The sequence below is a fragment of the Dermacentor variabilis genome, chromosome 2, assembly GCF_050947875.1.
Source record: "Dermacentor variabilis isolate Ectoservices chromosome 2, ASM5094787v1, whole genome shotgun sequence".
NCBI classification, from domain to species: Eukaryota; Metazoa; Arthropoda; class Arachnida; order Ixodida; family Ixodidae; genus Dermacentor; species Dermacentor variabilis.
Window position 1 is genome coordinate 53,686,662 of NC_134569.1, and position 25,893 is coordinate 53,712,554.

The window sequence follows — 25,893 nt, forward strand, 5'->3', positions numbered from 1 at the left end:
CAGCTCGTTCTCAAATAGCCCGAGGATCGATCGAGACCGGTATTCTGCTGCTCAGCGTCGGGGATTTGACGACAGCGGCTGTATTTACTGAGCAACTACATAGCCGACTGCCGGTTGAGAGTCTGTATCTGTTCTCAGCGATCGACAGCACGCGCTCTCGGATGCGCGCTCACATACAAATCTGTATTTAAGCGTCGAGTAGATGCGTTCAGTATTCGACGTGTTTGAACGTCGTTACTGTGCGTTTGTTCGGGCGTGCCTGCCGGCAGAAAGGGTCGTGGGCGTTGTTCGTGCTGGTCCTTTTATGTTGGAAATATTTCGCTCCTCCAGCAACGTCAGTTTAGAAGAACTCTCTTTTTTTTTTTTTCTTTCCATGCGTGTTTCGTTCCAGCCCGATGGTAAACTGTTCACCTTTCTCCTTCTTGTTCTTTTTTTTTCTTTCGGGATGCCTAACCTGTTAATACCAAGTCAGTTCTCCGGATAACTGTGAAAAGCTATAGGTGGTCTGTTAGGGCCTTCTGCGTATACGTCAGTTGGGAGCAAAGTGAGAACAGAGCTGGGGAGCGGTGAGGAGAAACCTCGATGAGAGAAACACCGTTTCTTTTCTTCTTTCTTTTCATTTCCTTATATGTATAAATACATATTATTCGTTCCGCGTTTTCTGCGCGTTCTCTAGGCCGAGTCGCCAGGCGGAGAAGCGGTGCACACGCCGTGGAGGCGCTCATTGCGAGACACAGTACGTGACTTCCGCTCTCGTCGTCGTTTACTTGCGCCGTCAACAGGCCGTCGCCGATCCCCAGATCGGATGCAGCGCAGGAGCGCCGAGCCTGCTCGGAAGCGCATCGCGTGCACCGATGGTTGTGTGCATATGTATATCCCACCAGCAGAAGCGCCCAGTGCAAGGTAGGCGCGCGCGCGCGCAAGAAAAGGAAGACCGCTGGCGAACGGCAAGGAAGGTGTCGAGCGGCAACAATCGCAGGAAGGACGGCGCGGAATGAGATGCGCTGGGGATATCGGACGCAGCTCGCTCGTACGTCGCGTCGTCGTCTCGACCGCTTCCCGGCGACGTCTTGCAAGAGGGAGTCGTCGAGTCGCGCGCGGTCACCGCAAGATGAGCACGGGAAGAGGGAGGGAACGGGCGAAGGTTATGCGACGCGTCAAAGCTCGCACGGACGCCGACGAACTCCTGCGGTCCCGTTCGTGTCAGGCGTGTGCTTAAGCTCCCTCTATTTTGTTTTCTGTTTTAATTTTTTTTTTCACTGCCGCAGCTGTCTGCCACACGCCTTTTTCGCCGCGAATGTGCCTAACTATACTTGTGTCGTACGTTACACCGCTACGTAGCGGTTAATGGTTTGCGAACGCGTCAGTGCGAAGCCACTCGTTAACTGTTCTAAAGGCGTGGAACAGCGCTATGGTGTCGCTGGCCGCGTCCCGAACACTCTCGTCTTGATACTGCGCTGTATAATACTACTGGTAAAGAGAGCATGCACTGACGCAATACGCTAACGAGGCATTCCCGTTACTCTTTCTGAGCTAAGCGTTCGTATTGAGTGTTTCCTGCAGTGCTTTTTCTGGGAGTGCGTGTGTGTGTGGGGGGGGGGGGGGGTGGGGGGAGGAGGTGCGGCGTCTATATGTGTCTATATGTTGTCACTATTATTACCTAACCACGGGTTCTGTATCGAAAAAGCAGGCCGGAGCTTAGCACCTTCGGCCGACCTATCTGTATAAAGTATCTTACTGTAGTGTAGACTTGCCCTTTTTGTCTGTTCAGTATCTGTAGGACCTCTGTTGAAATTAGTCAATATTCCTATTTCACTCTGTTGTCCATAGCACTCCTAACGGGTTGATTGCAGAAACTCTCTACAGACGTTAACTTCTCAACAATAGGTGTAATGCCGTGGTTCCATAGGTTCTCTGTGGACTGTCTATTCACAGAAATAGGTCTACAGGCTGTCTATATAAACTTTTGTGGGTGATGAATCGCACCGGCCGTCTCAATCGATGCCCAGCGCCGTTATTTACTCGATAGAACGCACAAGAGCTTGGAAGTTGAAGCGCATTTGCAAATGGCTTGCTGTACATAACTGTTCCTATGCACGGAATCCTTGCGACAGAATCACACATTGCAGTTGTGACTATCTCATCCCTCGTGAGGTCGTGTTCTCTCCTGAATAACAGTATTTCTGAAGGTACACTTGTCATCTACCTGTAATTGAAAGGGGGCTTGGTACCTGCACGGTCGTTAAGCGAGGTGCGTTTTATCGACGGCGACATCGTGATCATAGCGCGAGTACCGGTAACAATGGGTTCCCGAGCTGTGTATATACGTGAACGCATTTACGGACGGTGGCATGTGCTGCTATACTGCCGTGCGAATAGGATGCCATACAGTGGCAGTTTGCCGTGCTGTAATCTTCCGGAACGAATTCCGGCTACGCGCACGGCTCGTTGCCAAAGCACGTGCTAGCACGGAACGCTCGTAAAATCGCTTTGCTCGATGCCAATACGCCGCGGAGACGCGCCCCCCCCCCCTCGCCGCCCTTTTCCTCCCTTGACACAGAGCCAGGAGGTGGGGGGGGGGGGGGGCATGCGCCACATCCTAGAGCTCCGCTCCCGGCGGCCTTCGAGACGTCGGCACCGCGGGAAGGTCTGCTGGCGAGGAAATATCTTGCGCCGGCTCGCGATAGTGACGCTCCCATGTACACAGGAAGGAATACCCGGCATCGAATATCAACGCACTATACTGCAAACGGATAGCGGGATGTCCTGGCGGTATTCCTGCTCGGCGGGTGGCATACGTTCTCCCCCCTCGGGCCAGCGCGGCGAACCGCATAGTAATGGCCCTGTTTCGAGTGTGCTTCACCTTCGGCTGGCGTTCCCATTTGTCGCGAGGTGGCCCAACGCGAATGGAAATGGAATGAGAGCTAGGGCAACTCTAAAGCGAATGCTCGGCTTTTGTTTGAACCGGAATTGCGCTGAAGTGTGTGTGCGTGTGTGTGCGTGCGTGCGTGCGTGCGTGCGTGCGTGTGTGTGTGTGTGTGTGTGTGTGTGTGTGTGTGTGTGTGTGTGTGTGTGTGTGTGTGTGTGTGTGTGTGTGTGTGTGTGTGTGTGTGTGTGTGTGTGTGTGTGTGTGTGTGTGTGTGTGTGTGTGTGTGTTCGGGAGCGGGAGGGGGTGCGCGCGCTACTTGTATATATGTCCAAGTCGGCGCTTTTGCTGTGCCTCCTCTTCAAGCCATCGTATTTCGCGCCGTTTACTGAACCTCGCGACCTGTTGGTTTTCGCGTCGCTTTCACCAAGACAGCTGTTCACAAGGATCTTTGTAACATGTTTTATTACTATCGAATTCAGTGATGCGCAACTATCAACCGCGTCGAGCAAAATATTATTGCTATCGATAACTCAATCGATTTGCTAATTTGTCCTCCTCATTGGCTGCCCATACGTTATTAAAGGCATGCAGAGCCTCAGAAATCCGATCGGTGTTTTATGACAAATTCACGGAGTTTCGCAGGTGGTAAAACGTATTCGTATTCCGGTGTGATTGACGCTAAGAACATGATGAGCGCTCCTGTACCTAAATTTAGGCGCACATCACAGCAACCAGGTCGTGTTCTCGACGTGATGTTGAGACGTCAGTATGCACGAGGAAAACGTTGACTAAACTTCAGTGCCACTGGAAGAATTCCTCGAGAAACTACCGTATATCGTTCTAAGAAGCTCTGCTCCAATCTGGGAGTGGAAGAAAGGAAGAACAAAAAAAAGAAAGAAAGCATGATGCAGCGTCCATTCAGCGACAGATGTTTGCTGTCCCCAGAGCCACGTATTGGACAAATTGAACATTTGAGACGCTGCGTCTATACGATAGCGAACACTCCTCCGCTCTGTTATACCTTGTGCCTTCCGACTCTGAGCCAGTATCCGATTGTTGATATGCGCCACCCCTGAAATAAATCAAGCCGCCGTTTCCTTATCAGTGACTCTATACACCGGGTGTTTTATTTTAACGTTAACAGAATTTCTTTTTTTTTTTAATCGCCTCTGGTCACCCGTCGTGGTTGCTTAGTGGCTATGGTGTTGGGTTGCTAAGCACGAAGTCGCGGGATCGAATCCCGGCCACGGCGGCCGCATTTCGATGGGTGCGAAATGCGAAAATGCCCGTGTACTTAGATTTATGGCGCACGTTAATGGTGGATCCACACGACGGACGAAATCCGTTTTTTTCGCGACGGACGGCACATCACGTGACAACGCGTCACGGATTTGTGCCGTCCGCGCGTCGTCCGCGACCCCCACGGACGGAAAATGCCGAGCTATTTTTCGCATCCGGATTTTGGGGGTCGAATGCTGCGGATTTAGCCTGGCATGCTCTACGGTCTGGCAACAAGCGCGGCTTTGGGATCTTTCTGAAACAGCTTCATCGCTGCTGACACCATTCGTGTCTGTTCGCGCGCGCGCGACTCACACAAGAGCGAGTGAAATGAACCTGAGTGACGAGGCAGCTTTCTTCTTAGATCTCGTGGAGCGATTCCCCGCGTTGTGGGACATAACTATCACCGATTACGCGGACACGAGATCGTGACAAGACCTCTTTCGATTAAACAAGCACTCGTCATCATCCAATTCGGACATAACAACAGCCATTGCGGCCAACCACCGTTTCCTTTCGATCTCCATTTTCATTCAGAGTGAAAAACACGTATTACAAAGTCTGTTACACTGATGGCGTCATCTACAGTGAGTAGAAACAAGTAATCATATTAAATTACGGCCACTAAGATCCACCCGGGCCGCCGCAGCATCTTCGAGGCCATGTTCAGCCAATACAGCCACTCTAAGCCTACACACCGAGAATCTGAGTATCTCTTTCGAAAACGGTGTCCACTAATCACGAATGCATTGCTGTCGAAGCTTCTGGACACAAATTTAAACCAAATACCAGCCTCAGTTTAAAAGTTATGGGCCACACAGTGGACGACGACGACTTGACAAGTTCGAGGCGGGCGGCAGTCGCTTCGCGCGGTGCCGCCATCTTTATTTTTCCGGCGCGGTCGTCTGCTGAGTCCGTCCGTCGTCTGGATGCGCTTCGCAGCCGGACGGGCGGGGGAATAAGCGTCCGCGGCACAGATTTGCGCGGAGCCGTCCGTCGTGTGGATACACCATAAAGAACCCGATGGTCCAAATTTCCGGAGTCTCCCCACTGCGGCGTTCTTCATGATCAGATCCAGGTATTGGCTATCAAACCCCATAATTTAGTCATTTAAGAAATCGCCTGTGGCATTTACCTATAATACGTACATGTCTACTTATTTAGCGAGAATATACTCGAGCAGGGGTACATTACTTAAGCTGGAAATCGATTCAGTATACTTGGGCTGCAAATCAGTGCGCATAATGGCTAATTAACAAAATCTCACTAAATAATTTCTCAGCTAATTACTTTACCGCACATATTGCAATGCACTGCAGTACACGAATTGAAGCCTGCGATTTCACAAGTCACATTCACTTGGAACGGATTTAAAACTAGCACCAATCTTTAGACAAGCGCAGTCAAACTTGCAGTAAAAATCCACTGTTGTTCCACCTGCTTTCTTTCTTTAAACAAAACACCGTTTTATGCATTGAAGCGCAAAAGTTGCTGGAACACCAATGTATTTCGTCGCAAGCTTTGCGAACGCATGTATCGGAACTGGAGTTATCCTCAGAGTTAATTCGAAGTGGATGTGACTTTAGAGGTCACCGGCTATAATTCGTAAATTGCAACATATGGCGTAAATTAACTCAGAAATATAATTAGCAAACATTTGTTAATTAATCAAGTATTCACTTACATTTTTATGCAAATATTGTCTGCCTCTAAGAGTAATCTAGCTCAAGAAGTGGAATATTGCAACTTGTCACGGATCACATTAAAAATATTGTTGTCGACAAAACAAAACATCCCCATATATCTGCCAACTTTTACGATTTTATTGTAATATGCCCGATTTCTTGGGCTTCTTTACGATTGTCGTATCGGTGCCAATAATTTTCCGACTTTTCATAGGCTTCCTATTTAAAGTTGAAGAGATCTCAACAGAATGCAAATATATAGTCGTCGAGCGATTTTTCAGAGCCTTACTTTTTGAGCCGCTAGATTATTCTGACCACCGGCGGCAGCACCATATATAACCGGTAAAGTAGCAAGTGAAATTTTGGCTGTCATTATATTGATATATCACGAATAAACATCATGAACCATGACGTTTTTCTGTGGTGCAAATAATTCTTTATGAGAAATTTCTGATGCGAATTGTTGATGTATTTTGGAAGCGTCCCTACAGGTAATTTCCTTAATAAACTCTGTGTTTCTTCACTGATGAAACAAATTTTAGTATCTTAAACAATATTTTGGTCTTTCTTGGCTTCGGCGGTAGTATTTTTCACATTTCAAGGTTTGCAGGTCTGCACCCCGTATAGTTGTCGATCAACGGATCGACCGACTATAGGTGTGGCAGATCCGGGTTTTGTGGTAATCACGAGACGATCCCGACAAAATACCATCGGCGTTTTTTTTTTTTTTTTTTCATTGTTAGCTTCCCATGCAAATGAGGTGAACGTGGCGCAGTGTGCCCCCTCGTATATAACACGCACTGAGCGCTACCATGCGTCATTTTCAAACACGTTCGACTTCAGTGCAGGCTCGCTTCGTGGTCTAAATGTTCCATGGATCTCCAGTGAGAACCTAAAATTGCCCTTGCGGTGCTGTGCCGTGACTGAATCAATGCCTGACACGACCGGTCGCTTTCCGGAATAGCTCATAACTGATACTCGCAGTAAAAAGCTCGCTTTATTTACAGCTTCGACGATTACACATTGTGTGCGTAAATCACAGTCCGTTATCAATGAGATAGCTGGTGTCGCGCGCCGGAAACAGTGCTATCGCAAGCCGTCCTCCACAGCAATCTTGTTTCCTGTTTTCGATTTCAAATGGGTCACTGCAGGACCCTGCCCGAAGCGCAGATAGGTCCTCGCGAATGACCATAGCCAGCGGCCATCGTGCTCACTCGTGTTACAGAGATTGCGGTGGCATCGGGTATTGTCGCTAGCGGTAATATCGGAAGTGCTGTAAACTAAAAGCCTTATAACAAAAAGCTTTATAATAGCATAAAGGCGTTCGTGTTAGCGTTGCGTGTGGCGCAGAGCTAACGCAAAACTATGTAACTGCAGCTGCGGTCTAAGTATGCGTGCACTAAACCTTAAAGCACGTCTCAAGAGCATGGTCTGTCTGCGCGCATTTACGTATACTCCCACCCATGCGGCCTCCAACTGCGACCGTTCTTATTAAGTTAACATAGAGTATCCGCGTGCCACAATTTGAGGAACGTACATAGCATCAGGCTGCCGTTAGTCTTCTCTCCATTTACCCTGCCGAAGGCTATGCATTTCCGTCGTGATTACAGCGCTGTCTCACTTTGTCTTTCACATTCCTATTTGGCTGCAAGTCAAAGTCGGTTACTAGCACGAGTAACTGCGCTACCTAAAAGGCTCACACCGCTGCTTGTTTCCGCGTAACATTAAGATTCGTTCGGTTTACTGGGGTTGATTTCCGCAGGGAATACAGACAGCACTGAGAAGGACCAGGACAATGAGTCGTTCGTCCTTGTCCTTCTCGGTGTTGTCTTTCGTGGGAAAGCGAGCGCAGTAGACCGAACAATAAATGCCTTGCCCAACTTTCCACAGCTGAACTGTTATTGAAAACTCGCGCGAAGTCGCTCGTGTCACTTAGTAACCTAGTATGTGCCGCTCGTTTCTATACGTAACACCTCTGTTTACATTGATCAGTAATGGTCGAATAAGGGTCTTCGCTATAGCCTGCGGCATGTGACATCCCTTGTTAGAATACTTGATCAATGCAAAGTCGCCATCTTCTTGCGATCCACCGTCTTGTTTTTCTGTTTACAACGAAATTTTTCGAGCACGGCTGAGCCTTTAAACATCTCGAATTTAATGCACATTGAGCACTTCCACGGATCAATTTCAACCGCGCTTGGACTCAACTATACTGGCTCAAGTTACGATCGCGCTCGATATTGTCGATGCATATCGATTTCAGTTGAGAATCGAATCCAAGCCCTGTGGCCCTGCTAAGAATCGCCTTGATGTTACATCATATTGTCCGTGTTATCTTCTCTCCGTCGACCGCCCCCCGTAATATTCTGCAGTAAGGAACGATCACTTGTTTGCCTCAGCGCGTAGTACCGCTGCGTGGTGGGTTAAGTGCAACTCCCGTTTATTTCTCCTTTTTTTTCTGCTTCTTTCTTTAAGCTGCGAAGCAGTGTAGAGGGAGCCAGTGGGAAGGGCGACGAAAGATGCTGCAGCGGGCACGGCAGAGCGATCGTTGCGCTGCTGACGCCCCCGCAGTTCCTGCGGACGGAGAACTTTGTGTGTCTTTGTACTTGTGGTGTATGGTGGCGCGAAAATAGTCGCGTGCGCTTGGGTGGAGTGGTTTTTTTTTTTTTTTTTTTTTTGTTCTCCCTGCCGTCGGGAGCTGAAGTTCGAAGTGGCGGGTTGCTGTTCCTTTTTCGAATGTAACGATCCGCGTCGACGCTGAAGTTCAGCGCCGTGTGGCGAATGCCCGCTTGTTCGCAGTGCTACGAAGCCTACTAACTGGCACTTGCCACGTGGCCACTACGGACATAATGTCAGAAAAATAAGCATCAAAGATTGATAACGAATGGGAGGAACTGTTGACAGTCGTCGCGTCGTAGAAACTGGATCAACTTTGCTAGCAGCAGTTCTTCCTTTCGCGCTCCTTTATTCTGTTTTCCCCGACGTTTATTGGATTGCCCAAGAGTGTGCCACGCGCGCTACAAGGGCGTGGGGCGCGAAATCCGCGGTGCGTAGCTTACTACGCTCACGCGCACTCGCACCCGTGTCTTGTGACGTCAAGGGCTCGTTGCACGATTTTCATCACCAGTCTCCATCCCTTTGAAGCTCTACGGCCTCAGCTTTAGCCCTCAGTTGTCTCTTCTCTCATTTACGCGTTATCTTTTCTTTTCTCTCCTCTCTACACGCTCCACGAGAACCGAGTAGAATGAGGAGGATTTACTCCAATCTCCTCCTCTCCGCGTTCATTCATGAAGTTCTGCCGGCGCGCCTGCCGTGTCAGCGACAGCCTGGCCGGCTGCTACGGCGTCGGCTATCTCTCTCTCTCCTCCGCTCCGGGAGATAAATACAAGCACTCACGTACACAGCTAGGCACACACTCCGAGCCGAGTGGCGAGGGAGAGGGAAGGTTGTTGCGGCAGCGGGGCTGCATGGAGGACACGCGCATGCGCCGTTCTTCTTCCCGCCAGCCTTCTTCCTCTCTTCTCTCAGCACTTGTGTGCAGCAGCAGCCTCCTGCTGTGCGTCTACTCCCACGGCTTTTCGAGACGTCACGTCCGGCCGTCCTTCTCTCCCCTGCATCTCCCGGTTCATTCATCCGCGGCCGGCTCTCTCGTCCTCCCTCAGCACCCCGCTGTTCTTGCCGTTCTTGCTTCTCTTTTTGTGTGGTTGGCGGCTCTTCTCTTCTTGTCGTTCAAAGAGAGAGAGAGGAAGAGCTTGCCTGCTCAGATAGTACGAGGGAGGGTGAAAGGAACCGTGCGGAAATAAAAGTAGCAACAGAAAGCGGAGGGAGCTGCGTGCGTCTGTTTATTTGCTGTTGGCTCCGCCGCTCGCGGAGAGAGCCGGCGCGCTGGCTGCCTGGCTGACTGGTTCGGGGTTGTTCGTCGCGCTCTTTCCTTCTCCCATCCTCTCTCCCTCTGCCCTCCATCCCGCGAGTTTGCTTGCTGCTCCCCGCTGTTGCTGCTGCTTCTAGCTGCGGCGCAGTTGGTTTTTCGGTGCCTACGCAGCCGGCTGCTGCTCTGTACGGAGGAGGACGAGGCAGAGAGAAACGCTGCTCGCTGCCCGAGAGGGAGAGAAGGCGCTTTGTCGAGCCTGTTTGCGTTTTCCTTGGATTTTTCTTTTCCTCCTCGTGCGCGTTTCCTTCCTCCTTTCTAGTATCTTTTTCTGCGTTGCGTGAACGCACGTTTTGGTGTAGTAGTGGCGACGACGACGACGGATAGTAGTAACGTCGGGTCGCCTGCTGCCGCCGCCGTAAACCGCGCTCGACTTCGGCGTGTGTTTGATGATGTGTGTGCGCGCTCTCTTCTCCGTGACGTAGGACGAGAGATTCGCTACAGCGGGAGCGTGTGTGTGTTTCTGTGAGTGCTGGAGTTGGCTTTTCTTCTCCGGGATCTCTCCCGACCGAGTAGTGTGCGATCCAGGTTGGACCAGGCCGGCTTGCCTTCGCCTGTGTGGCGCAGGCTTGCTGCAGACGTGCGAGTTATACCTTGACGGGGAAGCCTTCTTTCGGAGGAGTCTGTCCGGCAGAAGACGTCGTGGCAAGAGGTGGTGGATCGTGCCGGATGACCTCCGGCCGACACCGCAGCGGCGCTGCAAGGAGGCAACCACAGCAGGGCCGTGCAGCAGCCGTGCCGGCGTACTACCAAGAGAAGCGGCGTCCGCTGCGCGTCGTCCCTCGCCGCTGCTGTCATGGCTCCTTCTTGTCGGGAGCGAGCTCCGTCTGCGAGGCGCTCCGCAGCCGCGGATCGTCGGGTCGCCGGCGCACCGGCGGCGTCAGCCTAAACTACTAGGACTAAACTCTCGCCGCCTTCCATCACCGGCGGTCATTTTGCCGGAGTTCTTCGTCGTTCATTCATCCACTTCATTTGTTACTACCACCGTGGTCGGATGAGCGACCTCGTGTAAACGTGAGCGTGGGACTTCGGTGCTTCACTCACGCCGGCGTGCGCGTTTTCCGGTCTATGTTGTGTGGCATCGGAGGTCCACCGGTCTTGCCGCCGTGCTCGTCACCATGCTACGCTGCTTCACGCTGCCGGCTTACCGCACTCTCAAGGAAGAGGATGCCGACGTGCAGGGTCAGTCATCTTGCTGGTCTTTATTTTTTTATTGCGTAACTGTTTATCGTGACGACTTTCATTTGCAGCTTGGGATTTGCGATTATTCTTCCAGCTTTCTCGTAGTGTTCGTTGCCGAGAGGCAAGAGGCGTGGGTGTTCCGCCTGGACCAGCTGTCCATTCTTTCTTTTTCCGGTAGCATTGTACCACAACCCCCTTTTTTTTCTTGTCTTCGTACTGTGGAAACTTGCCAATCCCTAATATTCGGATCGTCCTGCAACTTGCCAAACCTAGTATACCTTGTGCGAGGCACGACGCGCTTCTGGTTGTCGCGCAAGAACCGCGCCCGCCCAGCAAGCCTGCGGCAGCTGCCTGTCGTCCCGCGTACGAGAGAGTAGGCGAAACACGGAACGCGACTGCTTCGGCGCTGCTCGGCAGCTTGTCGCACTGTGCGGGCAATAACCACCGGCAGATGGTTAGCGTACCTAGTGACGTGGTCCCTGCGACGACCGCAGCCGTCGTGCTCTGTTGCGACGAGGGAGTCGTCTTCCCCCTGGTTGCCGTCGTTCGTCCGTCGGCAGCGCGCGCCGCCATTACTGCGTGCTGCTGCTGCTGCGGCGGCGGCCGGTGGACGACGTTCTTTCTCGTGTCGGCCGCACGAGGAGAAGCGTAGGCCTTTTCGGGCCGGCTGGAGGCCCCCCTTTCCTTTCCTTGCGTAGGCACACCACGCGGCTGGGCGCAGCCGGCGCCGCGAAGGAGCGGCGGCCCGCGTCCTCAATCGGCCCTCCTCGCTCAACGTGTGCCTCGCCCGGCGGTTCTCTTCACGGTGGGGCAAGCTTGCCGGCCATGGGCTTTTCATTCACTAAAAGGGGAGACCGGCGCCGCGATCCGCTGGTCGGCCAACGTCGACACTAACCTGACGGTGGTGGTGGTGACTACGTCTCGTAATCGCAAGTGCATCAGGCGCCTCATTCATGCTCTTGCTAGATGTCTTGTTTTACTCCAGTATTCGTGAGTAGCGGTTAACTGAAAGCGTGCCCTTCACATTTAGGTGCAGCGGAGGCTGCTTCTGCGCCTGCCCGAGAAGGAAAAGAAAGCGCGACGCCTGGTTTTCCTTATTTTTTTATCGTTGTTTCGAGTTTTACGAGACCCGTTGCAAACGAGGACACGCGGAGGGAAATAAGAGAAAACATAGAAACGAGTGCGCTGACACGAGACCGCATCTCTGCTGCGGTGGGTCAGATGAACATACGCCTGAAGAGTCGCCCACAACTTGTCTCTACATTCTTTAAGGGGAAAGGGTCCTACGTGCTCTGATTACGGCTGTTCACGACCTGTAACCTGGACACCCAGCGTCGTTCATTCACGTCGTGAAAGGGAAGCGCGTTGGTGTTTGCTGTTGAAGGGGTGGGCGCGCGTTCTGGCAGGCTACAGCCACCCTACAGGGAAGCCTTACCGCTCGAAGGTTTGTCAAATACGTCTGAAGGCTCTGGATTTGAGCACACGGTGCGCTTCTGGATGCAGTGTGCTTCCCAGACACCTATCCTGCATCGTCTGCAGGCAGTTCACTTAAAGCTGCATTAGTCCACAACAGGACAGCGTCGTAATGTTACTTTATGGCTAAATGGCTTCACATGGTAATTCAGCATTGTGCAGAGAGTTGAGCGAAAGGTAAGCGTAATGGTTTTGCACAGAAGCAACCAGTTTCTGCGCGATCTGGCGTTATCTGGCCACTGCGGTTGGTTGGTTGGTTGGTTGGTTGGTTGGTTGGTTGGTTATCAGTGAATTGGCGCAACACATTCTGTGAGTCGACCATGACTCGGGCGAAGCAAGGGTTTGAGGAATATAAATTCAATTATTGAACATGGTTGCAGCGCCAAGGAAGACGAACACGGAATGCACAGGATGGTTCTTCGTCTTCCTTAGCGCTGTAACCATGTTTCATAATACGGTAACCGGGCCCACCTTTCGGCATTACTAACTGCGCTATCCAGTCGCAGGGTTAGCACTGTATCCTTTTCCTTTTTTTTCTTCAAGCGACAAACCACACTAAGCGCGCTTTCGGCTCGGTTGTCAAGTGTGGGGCCTGTCCATTTTACGAGCCTACGCGATAACCGCGCTGTAATCCCGACCGAAACTGTGCGTTCCACGTAATTACTACTGGTTGTAGTATGTACACCGTGGTACACGTTCCATCTACAACAAACGCGGTTATCGCGTAGCGCACTCTCCGACGCCAGGCGAAGACGGCATGTCGAAAATGCGTTCCGTGTGGTTGCCACAAGCCGCTGTCTGCTTTCTTTTCTGCCCACATCGCATAGGAGGGCGCCAGTCCGCGTGTCCATTCTTCCTTCCTATCCCGTACGCTAGCACACAGCCGTGAATGGGTCGCCGTAGTTCCACGGGCCGCTTGCTTCATTGATCGCGGGCGCCGCCAATGGCGGGCTGCCTTTTCCGTGACGTCATGCGCGGACGCCGTGCCGAGAGTAGTAGTAGTAGTAGTACGCCATTGTGTTCGACCGTGTACGAGGGAGCGCGCAGCTAAACCCTTTGTTCGCTTCGGGAGTCCCCTCAGAAACAGCAGCATGGGCGGCGGAGAGCGAAGAGGAATCAACGGAGGAGGGGGGGGGGGGCGGACGCAGGAGGGTTCTCCGCCGTGACGACTGGTGCGAAGAAGGGCGGGGGTGCGCAGTGCAGCGAGGCCGATTAAAATTCCAGTCGGCTCGCCTGCTTTAGAACGACAGGAAACAAAAAAGCGAGCGAGGCGAAAAAAGTCGTGTGTCACAGAGGGCCGACCGACGTGCGCGCGATACGAGCCGAGGTTGCCGCACTCGCCCTTGAGAAGGCCGACCTGCGCGCCGTGCAAAACAGCGCGCTTTGCGTCGGCGTCCGTTGTTGTTGTCGCTGCCCGATTTCGTGAGCCGCGTATACCCACTCGCTGCCCGCGATGAATGGTCGCTATAAATGGTAGGGCGCTCGCAGTCCACGCCGCTAAGCCCGTTGCGAAAACGACCCGACCGAAGTTTTCGTTCGCGGTGTAGCGGGCTCGAAATTAACGGGCGCTAACACAGCCGGGCGCAGGAGAAATTGCCTAAGCAGTTCTTGCCTTGTGTTTATTCTGCCGTGTCGCTTTCTTTTGCTCGTATCTCTGACTTTTCTCTCCATTTCCTTTTCTTTCTTCTTTTCCTCCTCCTTCCTTCTTTTTGTTTCTTTGCAAACAGTGAACAAAATTTCTTTACGTGAAATGAAACAGGTGCTTCTCTTCATAGCGGCAATCTGTAACGGAGAGTATGGAAAAAGAAAGTGCGGAAATCCTCGTGTAGTACGGCAAGTACTTCCGGCCTCCAAACCCGGCGTTAATCCCTTCACGAAAACGCGTACACAAGCCGAGATCGTACTCAAGGCGCATGCTTTCGTTTCGCAAATCCTATAACTTTTTTTTTAACTACAGTGAAACGCAGTAGACGGAATAGAAGAAGGCGAGACAGACGGGACAAGCGCTGCTTAACAACTGTGAAAGCAGTTGTTAGTTGTTATAGCATTGTTTGCGCATTATACACTAAACTCGTATCTAAGAGGTGTCCGCGAGTGCTCGGGAAGAATTGGGCATCCTCGGTAGGGGCGCAGTAAGTTCCGCATATCGCACGTCACAGGTATCGCGTGCAAAGGGACAATAAAGAACGACACTATGTAACTTTGCGCGGCTAAATTATTCTTTCAAAACCATATTTTCGTTGGGAAAGTGCTGATCTATAACGGTCGAAATGAACGCCTAACACTGTCTTGCTGAATTTCGCGCAGAAACCTCCGCGCCAGTTATTGGGCCGTCACATATTTCAAAATATTTGTCAGTGCATACCCACAGTGGTCTTTTCCTTTGCTCAGAAAAAATAAAGTATAGACACCTGCTATGATGCCTTTTGTTTCTTTAAAATGTGATGTAGTTAACGACAAAGAAAGTAACTTGGTAGCACTAGGCGTTGTGCAAGTCCATGACGTCACGGCGACCTGCATGGCGCGACAGCGGTGTCGCCGGTCTTTCTTGCGTCTTTTGCGCCTTAGCGAGCCTCCAGTCTCGAGGTAAAACCCGCAGCCACTTTGCTATTGGAGATAATTTGCCATTCAAAGCTCAAAGCTGGGGCAGTTGGTTGACCAATTAACGCACCTTCATTTCCCGTGGTAATATGTACACAAGGAAAACACGAGACAGGCAATAAAGACGCTGGACTAACGACAGTTGGGACTGGTAGTTGTTAGTTTAACGTTTTTCTTCCCTGGCTACCCGAAATCTCCCATAAACTTCATTTTACCGCTGGAAATTATGGTGCGTGGATTACTAACGCAACCAAACTAAAATTATATTCTTCATGATTGCACATTTTTCTGGCCATTTAGCAATAGCCAACGAGCAGCCTTTTTTTTTTCTGTTCTTTGCTTTTCCTTCTTCTTCCCCCGTATATACGTCCGGGTAACACCGGCGTGCTTTCATTATCATCTATTCTCACCCCAGCCTGTTTAGTGAGTATTCGGTGTCGCGCCACTTCGCCCGGTTCTCTGACGTCGTCCTTCGCTCTCGCATGAAGCGTCGCGTAACTTTCCTGCTGTCGTCGAGGTCGTCGCAGTCCTCGCCCGAGGCGTCCAAGCACTCGTCGGGTGCGTAATGAGGGGTATGCAAAATGCGACTCGCTCTAAAGACACGCATCAGCGCCAAAGGGAGGCGTTTACTGCGTGGAAAACTTAGCCACCGCTCCATCTGGGTCCCAGCAGAGATCACCAGATATATAAACATTTTTTTTACACGTTTTATGGGTGTATAAAGACTGTTTGGGTGGGGTAAGATTGTATCGTTGCTGGGGACCAGTGATGGCATCTTGTCCGTCGACTTTTTTCTGGCCAGTAAAAAACGATGATACCTGTGACAGACGGCACGAAAAGTGCATTAAATAAACTTTCAAATCTGCCGCTGTCGAATTCTCCTGTAGGATACGTACTTCTGTGCGCCCAAGGCTGTCAGAATTATTGCACGGTTTTCAACCACGCTTTTTCTCATCGCACGTCTTGTTATGGAGCTCTCTGTCGTGCAGTATAAAAATTATTTAAAGCCCTAACGGTAGGAGTGTTACCCATGGGAGGAGCAGACGCCGTTAAGGGTGTGAACATTTTTAGTGTGCATATTGAGAAAATCTCCAAACCACCCCAGACAGAAATACTCGGTGCGCTAATGCTCTGAGTGTACCTGAATGTAATTGCACTATGGTTCTCGCATCCCCCCCCCCCCCCCCCAACGAATTGCGGCCGGGAATCGAACGGGCCACCTCGTGCTCAGCAGTACGGCGCCATAGCCGCTCGAGTCACCACGGCGCGCACACTGCAATGGGTATACCGCGTTGTTCAACCGATGCAGAGGCGCTCGACACACTATGAGGACGCTAGCAAAAGACGCGGCATGATTTCCGGCCGATCGAATCGTTCTTTCCAGGCAGGCGCCCGACACGACGTCCGTCGATTGTCAATCGTCTTCGTTCGTCGCGGGACAGCGTGGTGTCAACAACTGCCCGCTTTCGGCACACTCGACGCCCGGTTGACGCCGTCTGGAAGCGCTCGTTCTTGTAACCCCCCCTCCCGGCCTGCTGCTACTGCTGCTGCTGCAGGCTTGGGTCTTGTGCGTTTGTCGCGATAAAACTCGGCATTCGCCCGATTACTCCGTGCACCGGTCTTATCGCCGGGTCGCTTCCTGTGGTTTCCCCCTTCTCTCCTCTCCGTCCCTCGTCCACTGATAGGTGTAGATACGGGGAGGCACGTTTACTCGACGAGCGAGGAAAAAGAAAAAGAAAAAAGACGTAGGAAAGGTGGCACCCAGCTCCACGTTGTTGGCAAGTGGAGAGCTAAGTATGGGTTGCTCGTCTTCTGAGCCACGTCAATATTTCGTTCCATCGTTTCCTTGTTCCCATATTGTATTTATTTTCCGCTAGCCTGTCCGTGTAATGGCATCGGACGGTAAAGGGCAATCCGTTACTGTGTCTCCGGTGTGTCACGGGTCGAAGCAGTATAGGCAAATTTCAGCCCGTATGGACTGTATAAGTATTTTAACTTACTACTCTGGGGGCCTCCTATATAAGTGCCGAGACCACCGGAATACGTGCAATTATTCAGTCCGGTTTAGTTGCATTCGCGAGTTAAGGTTTGGCTGCACCCGCACCCAGTCTTAATAAACTAATCGACATCGACTCGAAGAATTCTTCCGCGACTCCATGTTATGTGGGACAGCGCCACCCCTCCGCCCATTGGCGTCTATGGCCGCTGCATGCGCTTCAGTAGCCGTTACCATTTCCTGCAATGAGCAGATGCTTGGTAAAGCTTTGCCTGCGCTTCAGTGCCTGAAGAGGCACGAAGTCTCGGAATCAACAAAGATGGTCATTGAAGAGTTTAGGGACTAATTCTGTCGCGTCATTTGTGCTACTGGGACCTTGGCCGGACCCTTGTCGTCGACGTGATGATCTAAAGGCCATCGTCAAATTCTCGCACGAGAACTGAATGCGTATGAGAGAGGAGTCTTCTCTACTCAGAGAGAGAGAGAGAGAGAGAGAGATTTATTACCAGATACAAGCTGAGACGTCGGCCTGAACTACTGCGTTCTAGCCTGCTGCTCAGCGTTTCCTCTCAGCTCTTCTATCGCAATAAACGTACCTCGCAATACAGTCGTGGGACGACAGCACTGCTCTTCAGCCTAGAACTAGCGATTCGAAGCGGAATGTCGAGTCGAGAAACGTTTAAAACGAATGTGGGAGTCATTTTCGTGCCCGTCGACTGACTCGCTTTCCTGCCGTTCGCGGGCCTCCGACGTGACGAAGCCCCGTTTCCTCGAAACCGAAGCGTGCGCGTGCTTTGTTTTAAACGCATCCCGGAAGTTTTAGTAGCGAGGGTGCACCCCACGCGCCGGTTCCGACGATTCATCGGCCGCCGGGCAAGCAGCGAGCGAATCGTCGGGACTCCCCCTCCAACTTTCACCCTCCTTACGTTCTGGGTAGTTTCCGTTTCGCCACCGACGTCAGCCGGCGACCGTAGAAAGGCGCGAGCGGGCAGCGGTCGAGCAGGCGCGAAGCCTCGCGCGATGCGCGAGGAAAAGCCGAGGAAGAAGGGACGCGAGAGAAAAGGAGGGAGGTCGTGCCGGCCTGGCGAAAACGGCTGCTTTCAAAAGCGGCGAGGCTGGTGATCCTCCGCCAAGGCAAACTTCCAAGGAATGCGCGCAACAGGCCGCGCGCCTGGTTCATTCACGCCGTCACGGCTGCGGCTGATCCGCCGCTGCTCGCCGGACGACGCGGGGAATTCGCTGCGCCCTCGCACCGCTAGTTATCCGAAATACGGTTTTGTTCTTTTTTCTTTCTTAGAAAGATTTAAGTGGACACAAATGCTTTGCTTACCGTATACTCGAGGCACCTTACGCAGACCCAAAACGTAGTGTGGGCCGCAGAGCCGAAATTCTGCTCAATTTTGTCTAATGTCAGTGGGTTCCGTTAACTTTGGAACCGCTACCACCGAAAATCGGGATGTTCGACTCCCGTTCTCGCGAGTCCCGGGACTCTTATCGTAAAGGGCACTGATCTTACGTGCCACCTAAATTGTGTCGCGTATTTTTTTAATTGTGCGTGCGCGCGCGCGCGCGCGCGTGTGTGTGTGTGTGTGTGTGTGTGTGTGTGTGTGTGTGTGTGTGTGTGTGTGTGTGTGTGTGTGTGTGTGTGTGTGTGTGTGTGTGCAATCCACACACGCTTTGTGCCCATTTCGTCTTTAATCACAGACATTCCTCCTTAATTAAACACATAACGCACGGCAATCCTATTAGGGGCTAACATCTCCTGTTTTCACTTGACATTACCTCTCTCTCTCTCTCTCACGCTCGGCGCTCAGGAAATGTTACATAATGGGAACCCGGCAGGCTGCCGAGAATTTTTTTTTTATTTTGTTAGTGGTTCAATTTGTGTCTGACGCTTACCATTCGAGTTGGAACAGCGGGAAACCCTCTCTTCGTCTCCGACGGACAAAGTGGCCCGGCTACCGCGCGAGTGAGCGAAAGCATGAGTTCGCGAGTGAATCAAGGCGCGAACTGGCTCCTGCCGTCGTCCGTGTACGGCATGTGCCGAGTTCGAGTGACTCACACAACTTCTGCCAAGTGTGCGAGTCAGGCTGCTTCCGTTGTGTCCCGAGTCACCACTTCCCGACGCCCCGGAACGTGGCGTGGCGCTCGTTTGCGGAGTCTACTCGAGCTTGATGCACTTTGTCGGCATCTGCGGGTGTTGTCTGACTGTTGCACTAACGGCGGAAGCGTGCCTCCTCATTTCTCGAGAACTCCGGCAGAGGAACGACGGTGAGTGCATGCGCGTGCCCCCATAGTGCGCGATCCTCGTCCAAATGGCTGCGTAGCGCGCATCCTAGTAGTGCAGGCGATCGCTGATGTCGCTTTACAGCGAAGCGGTTGATTAGAATTTGACGACGGTTTTCGTGCGGAATCGGTGTGGGATGTGGTTGGTGTCAGACGCCCAAACAAGAGCCAGCAGCGCAGTCATACGCCGGCATCGGTGGAGCTGGCTCAGCTTGCCGGAACGTGCGTCGGTTATTACGAACAGCATAGAAGTACAAAGCTCGGTTATAGCGAAGTAGTTGCGCAGTGTAGCTGCAAAACAGACACCCCCTATATAGGACTTCCGAAGCATGTAAGGCCTGTTACTCCCTTTTAGCAGCTTCGCTCTCTTTGGTGAACGAGTTATTCGGATCTATGCGCCACTTTACTTTTCGACATCGATTTTTCTCTGTTGCTTCTCCGTAAACGTGCATGCGACATCTCGGGTTTGCGGAACGGAATTAGAATTCAGCAGAGTACTACGTTGGGGGCTATGCATAGGTTAGGAAGAGTGCGTGGCACAAGGTTGAAATGAACGTAAGAAATAAGAGGAGACAAACAGCGCTCTTTCTGTCTCCTCTTACTTCTTCCGTTTATTTTAACCTTGCGCCATACATCTTTCTTAATATCTTCGAACACTGACTACATGCCGATGACTGAATGGCTTGTTCGATATCTGTCGGACGGCGCGCGGCCGTTGTCGCTTCCACTGTCAATGCTTTTGTCATCCACTGGTGACGCTGAGCATCTCTGCTAATTAGTCTTCACCGTCTTGAGACATCCGTACCATGCATGGGGAGAGATGTATAGGTTCGGCAGTGAGTGGCGGCGTCGATGTCTCCGCGAAACTTGGACGGCCCGTTGTATTTTATAGATTCTAATCCCTGTAAAAGCACGGTTGCAGATTCTGTTCCCCAGCGATCGAGCATACCAGCTTCCCCTTCAGACAGGACATGCATTCCATAGCGATCGCCTAACCCGAGAGAACGAACGCGTGCAAGAATAGACGACGCACTCCTGTCTCTGTTTGGTGTTCTTTCTGCCCTTATACATTCTTTGGACGACCTTCGGCGGCCAGTCGGTAAACATTCGTCCGCCGTTAAGCTTTATTTTTGTTTTCAATGGCAAAGAATGCGCGAGTTCTTTAATGAGTGCAAATGTATCCGAAATCCAGGCTCGAAGGCTATAGGCTTCCTGCCTGAAGGGGCACGCCGAACTTTACTTATAAATTACCCTTACTTTTTTTTTAAATGAAATTCGCGACACACGTTTCAGGCATTTTCTTTTGCTGTCAGCTGTGATGAGGAAGCTTTTTACAGTGCAAGGAGGTTTGTTTCCGGGCTGGATGCCCCGCGCGGGTCGTGCATGCGTACACCGGTATGCGCCGTCGCTTTCCTATCGAGGACGAAACCACGTGCGCGTTGGAATGTGGCCCGCGTATCCTGTCGGCCACGAATGGCACGGCACTGTTGCCGGGCCGGCGCCGCCTGCGTCGTTTCCTGACACGCGACGCGGGCTCTCACCTCAGCGCAATTAGGCGACACTTCGCCAGTATTATTGGGTTCAACGTACTGTACACTCACTCTCGCGTCCGTTCGCCAGTGAAACCGGCATTCGCCGTGTGATACCGAACATCTCGTGTTCCGTTTCCTATAGAGCAGGTATCGTGTGACGAAAAACCGACAAGTCCAACTCCGTACGTTAACGCCATTGCAACTCGCGGTGATGGACTGAATGCGAGAGCGCACTATAACGAATGATGCCGAAACTGTGGAAGCGGAAACCGCCCGAAACGCATCGCCGGCGCGCCGTCTCATCCGGCATCCATTTTGCGCCAGCAGATGAATTTGGGGCACACGTTTGAGAAGTCATAGCTGACACGCGCCGACAGCAGTTGAAAACGGAGAGGAACTACACTAACTTGTCGTGGTTACCATAGCTTCCTTAGGCTGTCTTACTAGGCAAACGTAATATGTACATGGATGACCTTATGCAAAGCTGTGCGGTTGGGGCTCTTTGAGAATCTCGAATTTCATTCGCTAAACAGACGTTCTACCGATGGGACTTGCTTTCTGATCACGCTTTTCTTTTTTCGCCCAGTCGGGACAAATTGAACTGTCTGAAGCAGGCGGAAGTGGCGCTTCCGCCTCTCATTGCTAGACTGTTTCCGTTCTGGTGCCTGGTTTTTCTTTTTTTTTTTTTTTTTTCTCCCCGACAGACGTGCGTTACTTTACGGTTTCGCTCTTTTCCGGCGTCGTATCCTGGTGCAAAAGAGGGTGTGCGCTAACTGCTCGCGCGCGCTCGGAGCCTTGCCCCGTCGGGCCCCGCCGGCACTGCTGGTTGCCGCCCTGCCGCAGCAGCCGCCGCTCGGAGCAAGTTGCAGGGGTATGCCGCCGCACCCCCCGAAAGAGCACTCTCCTCTCAAGGTCGCCACCACGACCGCCGCTGCTGCTTCCATCGCACAGCGTGTTGTTGGTGGCGGGGGGAAGGAAATGGGAGGGGGGTGGAGGCACCCCTTTCCGCGCTGTCGTCGCGGAAGCGCGGCCCCCTTTTGTCCACAGCCGGCAGCGTATTTTCTGTGCGCGCGCGTGTGGAGGACCTTCGCGCGAAACGGACGGGTGCGGCAGCAGGCCCAGAGAGGCCTGTGCGCGGCGGTGACCCCTCCTTCTTCTTGAATGGCGCTTTGTCCTCAATGGCTCTCTCCTCCTCCTCAGGTTTGCCCGACGACGGCGGAGTCTCTGTCCGAGGAGAAGGCCGTCGTTTCTCGCAACGCCGCGTTCCTCGGCGGCAGACGACGACGTCCCCTGAGCTGCGCGCTCAATGGGCGACCGCCGCGTGCGTGTGTGCCCCGCGTTGGCCCCCACTCTGCAACCCGTGACCCCCGAGCTGCAAATGGCCACATTGTCTTTTTGGCCCGCCATTGTTGGGGCTTGAAGAAAAGTCGCCGTGCAGTGCCGCTTCTGCGTGATGGCCATTGTTTGCGTGCAGCGTAATCGCTCCTCAGCTGCTCTTTTTTGTGTGAGTTTTTGTCAGCTCATAGGAAGGTCGCCCCGTGACGTGTCACGGGTCCGTGGGTGCGAGTGTGGAATCCGGCGACGTGGAGCCTGCGCCGCCGCCACCGCGGCAGCAGCTTTCGCCGCTTCGTAGTATAACAGGTGCAGAGTTCACTTAGGTGGCTTCAAACTTGCGCCCCGGCCCGCTTGGCCGATGCACTTGGCCGGTACCGACCACTCTTGAAGCTTGAAGGGGAAGGTCTTTACTCAGCGTCTGGCAGGCATACACATGCGTCTTGGCGAAGATGGCAGTGGAGAAACCGCTGATATCGCGGGCTGGGTTGGACTCCTGTCATCGTTGTACAAACTAGAACGCGAATTGTCTAGGACACGAGCGTAAAGGCGAGAACGACAACACGAAGCGGTTGTTTTGTTGTTCTCGCCTTTGCGATCGTGACTGCCAGTTCGCGCTCTTATTATTGTGATGACACCATACCGGAGGTCTATAATTTCGCGTCGATGTCACCGACTCTTGGAAAACTGCTGGCCGAGGTTTGATTCTAACAGGAAATTGGAGAGGTTGGCGTCACGTGAAAGGGGGCGCTGCGTACAACGTGCACATCGCCCAGAGAGCAGGTTGATAACAAAACGCAACACGAACAAGTGCCGCACGTTCACGATTTCAAACTAGATGGATATGCACGCAGCATCTAATGCATATAAGTTATTTACGATATGCGTATTAAGCACATACGGTGTCCTCCTAAGACGAATGCTGGAAAAATTCGGTACATTCATTGACGCGGCTCGCTGACTTGCCCTGTAGGTCCGCGTAATTGTCGCGTTACCTTCGATAGGTGATGAACAAGGCGGGCCCCTCAGACTGAAGGCGTGTTGGCGACGAATACGCGTATTTCCTACGATCCAGAATATTGCTCGCTGAAGAGAGCAGGATTTCGGTAGGTGCGGAACCGGTTAGATTAAGAAGCTCTCGGCTGCGTGTGAATAATTAAAAACGACTTTCTGCCCATATACGCCAGTAGTTACTGTATGGCACATCCAAGTGTGGGTCCAGGCTTTTTCTGAAACCGGGTCAGCCCTTGGGTCCTAATGATAACCCTCCGTTACGTTACAAAATCTCGTTTTCACTACTTGCGATCATAATCCTTGCATACTTAATGTAGCCACGCTTAAAGAATATGACGTAATCGAAAGACCCGCTTAATGACTGAGCAGACGACAGAAACATGAGAGCGGTGTCACGGCGTGCTGACGTCACCTCCTCGGGTCGGCGCTCTCCGCAACGATGCGCGCGCACGTGGCGTCAGTTGACGCACTTCATTCAGCATGCGCGATTACTTAAGGCTCTCCAGGCGAATTAAGGGCGGAATGTGCGTGACTGCCGTTCGCAAGGCGCAGCTGAAGAACGTGCGCTTGCTTAAAGCGCGCAGTTTTTCTTTCTCTCTCTTTTTTCTTTCCTCGATTAACTTAAGAAGGCTAGAAAATCCCTTTCGCTATGCCCGCTGATATCTTCACATTGCGAAAGGTTTCGAGGAAAAAACGCGCCCGCCCGCGTCCAGTGACGTAATACGGACAGCATCACGACGTCGTCGGGTCAGCTGCTGCTTGCGTCACACTGTCGCATATTTTTTTTTTCCCCCTACCTCCTTCGTTTCTTCGTCTGACGACAGTCGCGGCTCGAAACTGTTCCTTCGTTTCTTTGTTTTTTTTTTTTTTTCAACGCACGATGCGTGCGCGCGGTGGCTACGGGCCAGCAAACCACGTCGTCGTCAACGGGCCCCGTCGTGCGAGCGTGTCGAATTGCGCAAGAGTTCGGCTTCCCCCCTCCGACAGAAGTGAGTGGAGAAAGTGCATCGTTGCGTCGCCCTTGCTGTCACGGGTTTTTTTTTCCTCCGCTCATTATCATTGTCGGGAGGGTATATAGTAGACATACGCGGTTGTATAGGCGGCCGACATATCCTCTCTGCGTCTGGTTCACTCTTCGTGTAACCGCGAGATAATTTCGCAACGCGGTGTTGCACCGTTGCCAAAATAACAGCGGTACATGTTAGGTTAGTTGACCCGTTGTGTGCCTGTTCGGCTGTCTTGTGTGAGTCGTGTAAGGAGCATCACCGCCGAGCACCCGCGCTGCTCGGAGAAAGTGAAGCCGCGGGGGGGGATATAATAGAATGACTCCCGAGAAGTAACATTGTCGCCGGTGTTCTGAAGTTTGGAAGGAGTGCCCGAGATATATGTCTCACTTTTTAGAGACATGTACATACTTGGACATTTTTGCGTAACGCGTTATCCGGCATGATGCGCATTGTTTGTGCGACGGGTATCCTGCCGGGCGGTTTAGTCGGATGTCCAGTGAAAAATGATCGACCCAAAACACTTAGACGCGTTTTGATGCCTCTAATGTTGAGGCGTCACGAACCTACGGTCGTCACCGCGATGAGCAGGGTTTGTTCGTTTCGTCGCGCCAGAACAACATACTGTCCCGAGTCTCGTCTGCCACACCTTAGTGACCTCCACATCCTCCACCACCTTATTCAGCAGAAAGTCGCCATTTCATGGAAGTACACGAAAAAATCGTCCGCGTTTAACGGATCTCACATCTGGACATCGAAGTGATATATTTAATGGTTTCGCGCAGTTTTTGTTTTCTTGCATGCTGTTTATTTGCCTATAGTGTGTTCCATTATTTTTGCTCGATGTGAAGAGGCATCTCACATAGAAGGTTCGCGGATCCGACCAGCAGGCTTGGAGACATAAACCAAATCATGAATAAAGAAACTCGTTTTTAGAGAGTGATTGAGTCAATTGCCAAAAATGTCGCTATATATTGTTTAGTTAAGATTTGTTGTCACATAAGCTTCATTGGATTCTAATGGCATGATGTAGGAAACCGTAAAAGTGCTTCGCACACTCGTTAATCATCAGAGGGCGGCCCTTTTGCTACACCCATGCCGCCACCAATTAAACGTGACGTTTTACGACTCGCGTATGTAAGGTTCAACTGTCACTGTCCTGTTGTGGTGCTGCATTTGCTTATTTCATTTTTTTTTTGTTGCCAACCGCATTTCCACTACGGAGACCGCATGTTGATTCCGCTATAATTCACCTCAGTGTTTTGAATTTAAACTCATTTTGTGCTTTACTTGCGACGCGAGAGTATAATATGCCATCTGAACTCGCACGTGAATCGAACTTTTTGCGATGCTGCAGCTCAAACAATATATATGCGATACTTCTAATTATTTTTTATCATTGGAAGATTCACGCCTGCTCCGCGAGTTAGTGAGAACTGTGGCCTGAAGTTTCACATCGAAATGGCCAAACAAATGACAACGTTCGAGCTGCAATCCTTCAATCTCAGCTGGTATCACGGGATGGTGTGCACAAGGATTTTCCTTGTGATGTGCACGACTTCGTTGACAATGCGTACCTACGGCTTCTACTCAGATGTCCTTGATGTTCAGTTTTATCGCGCGCATGCAAAGTAGCTTTACAGTGGTAAAGCCGTTCGCAACTAATTCGTTTCGTCGGACGTGTTGTCAGGTTTTCGCCGGGTGTACAGTTGA

General features: G+C 51.9%; 1 protein-coding gene across 3 annotated transcripts in view; it reads left to right on the forward strand.

Annotated features, from left to right (window-relative positions):
* The first annotated feature begins 681 nt into the window (after positions 1 to 681).
* The window catches only part of Shc (SHC-adaptor protein), a 48,676-nt gene continuing 23,464 nt past the window's right edge, over positions 682 to 25,893 (forward strand). Inside the window, exon 1 of one of the 3 annotated variants that reach the window (XM_075680525.1) lies at positions 682 to 736. Coding sequence is in view for 2 of the 3 variants with exons in the window: in XM_075680523.1 (XP_075536638.1) it covers positions 24,057 to 24,165 (109 nt within the window). In the remaining variant the exon portion in view is untranslated. Of the gene's footprint in view, positions 737 to 9,821; positions 10,943 to 24,056; positions 24,166 to 25,893 lie in introns of those variants that run through there. The other 2 variants (XM_075680524.1, XM_075680523.1) reach the window with 2 other exon arrangements.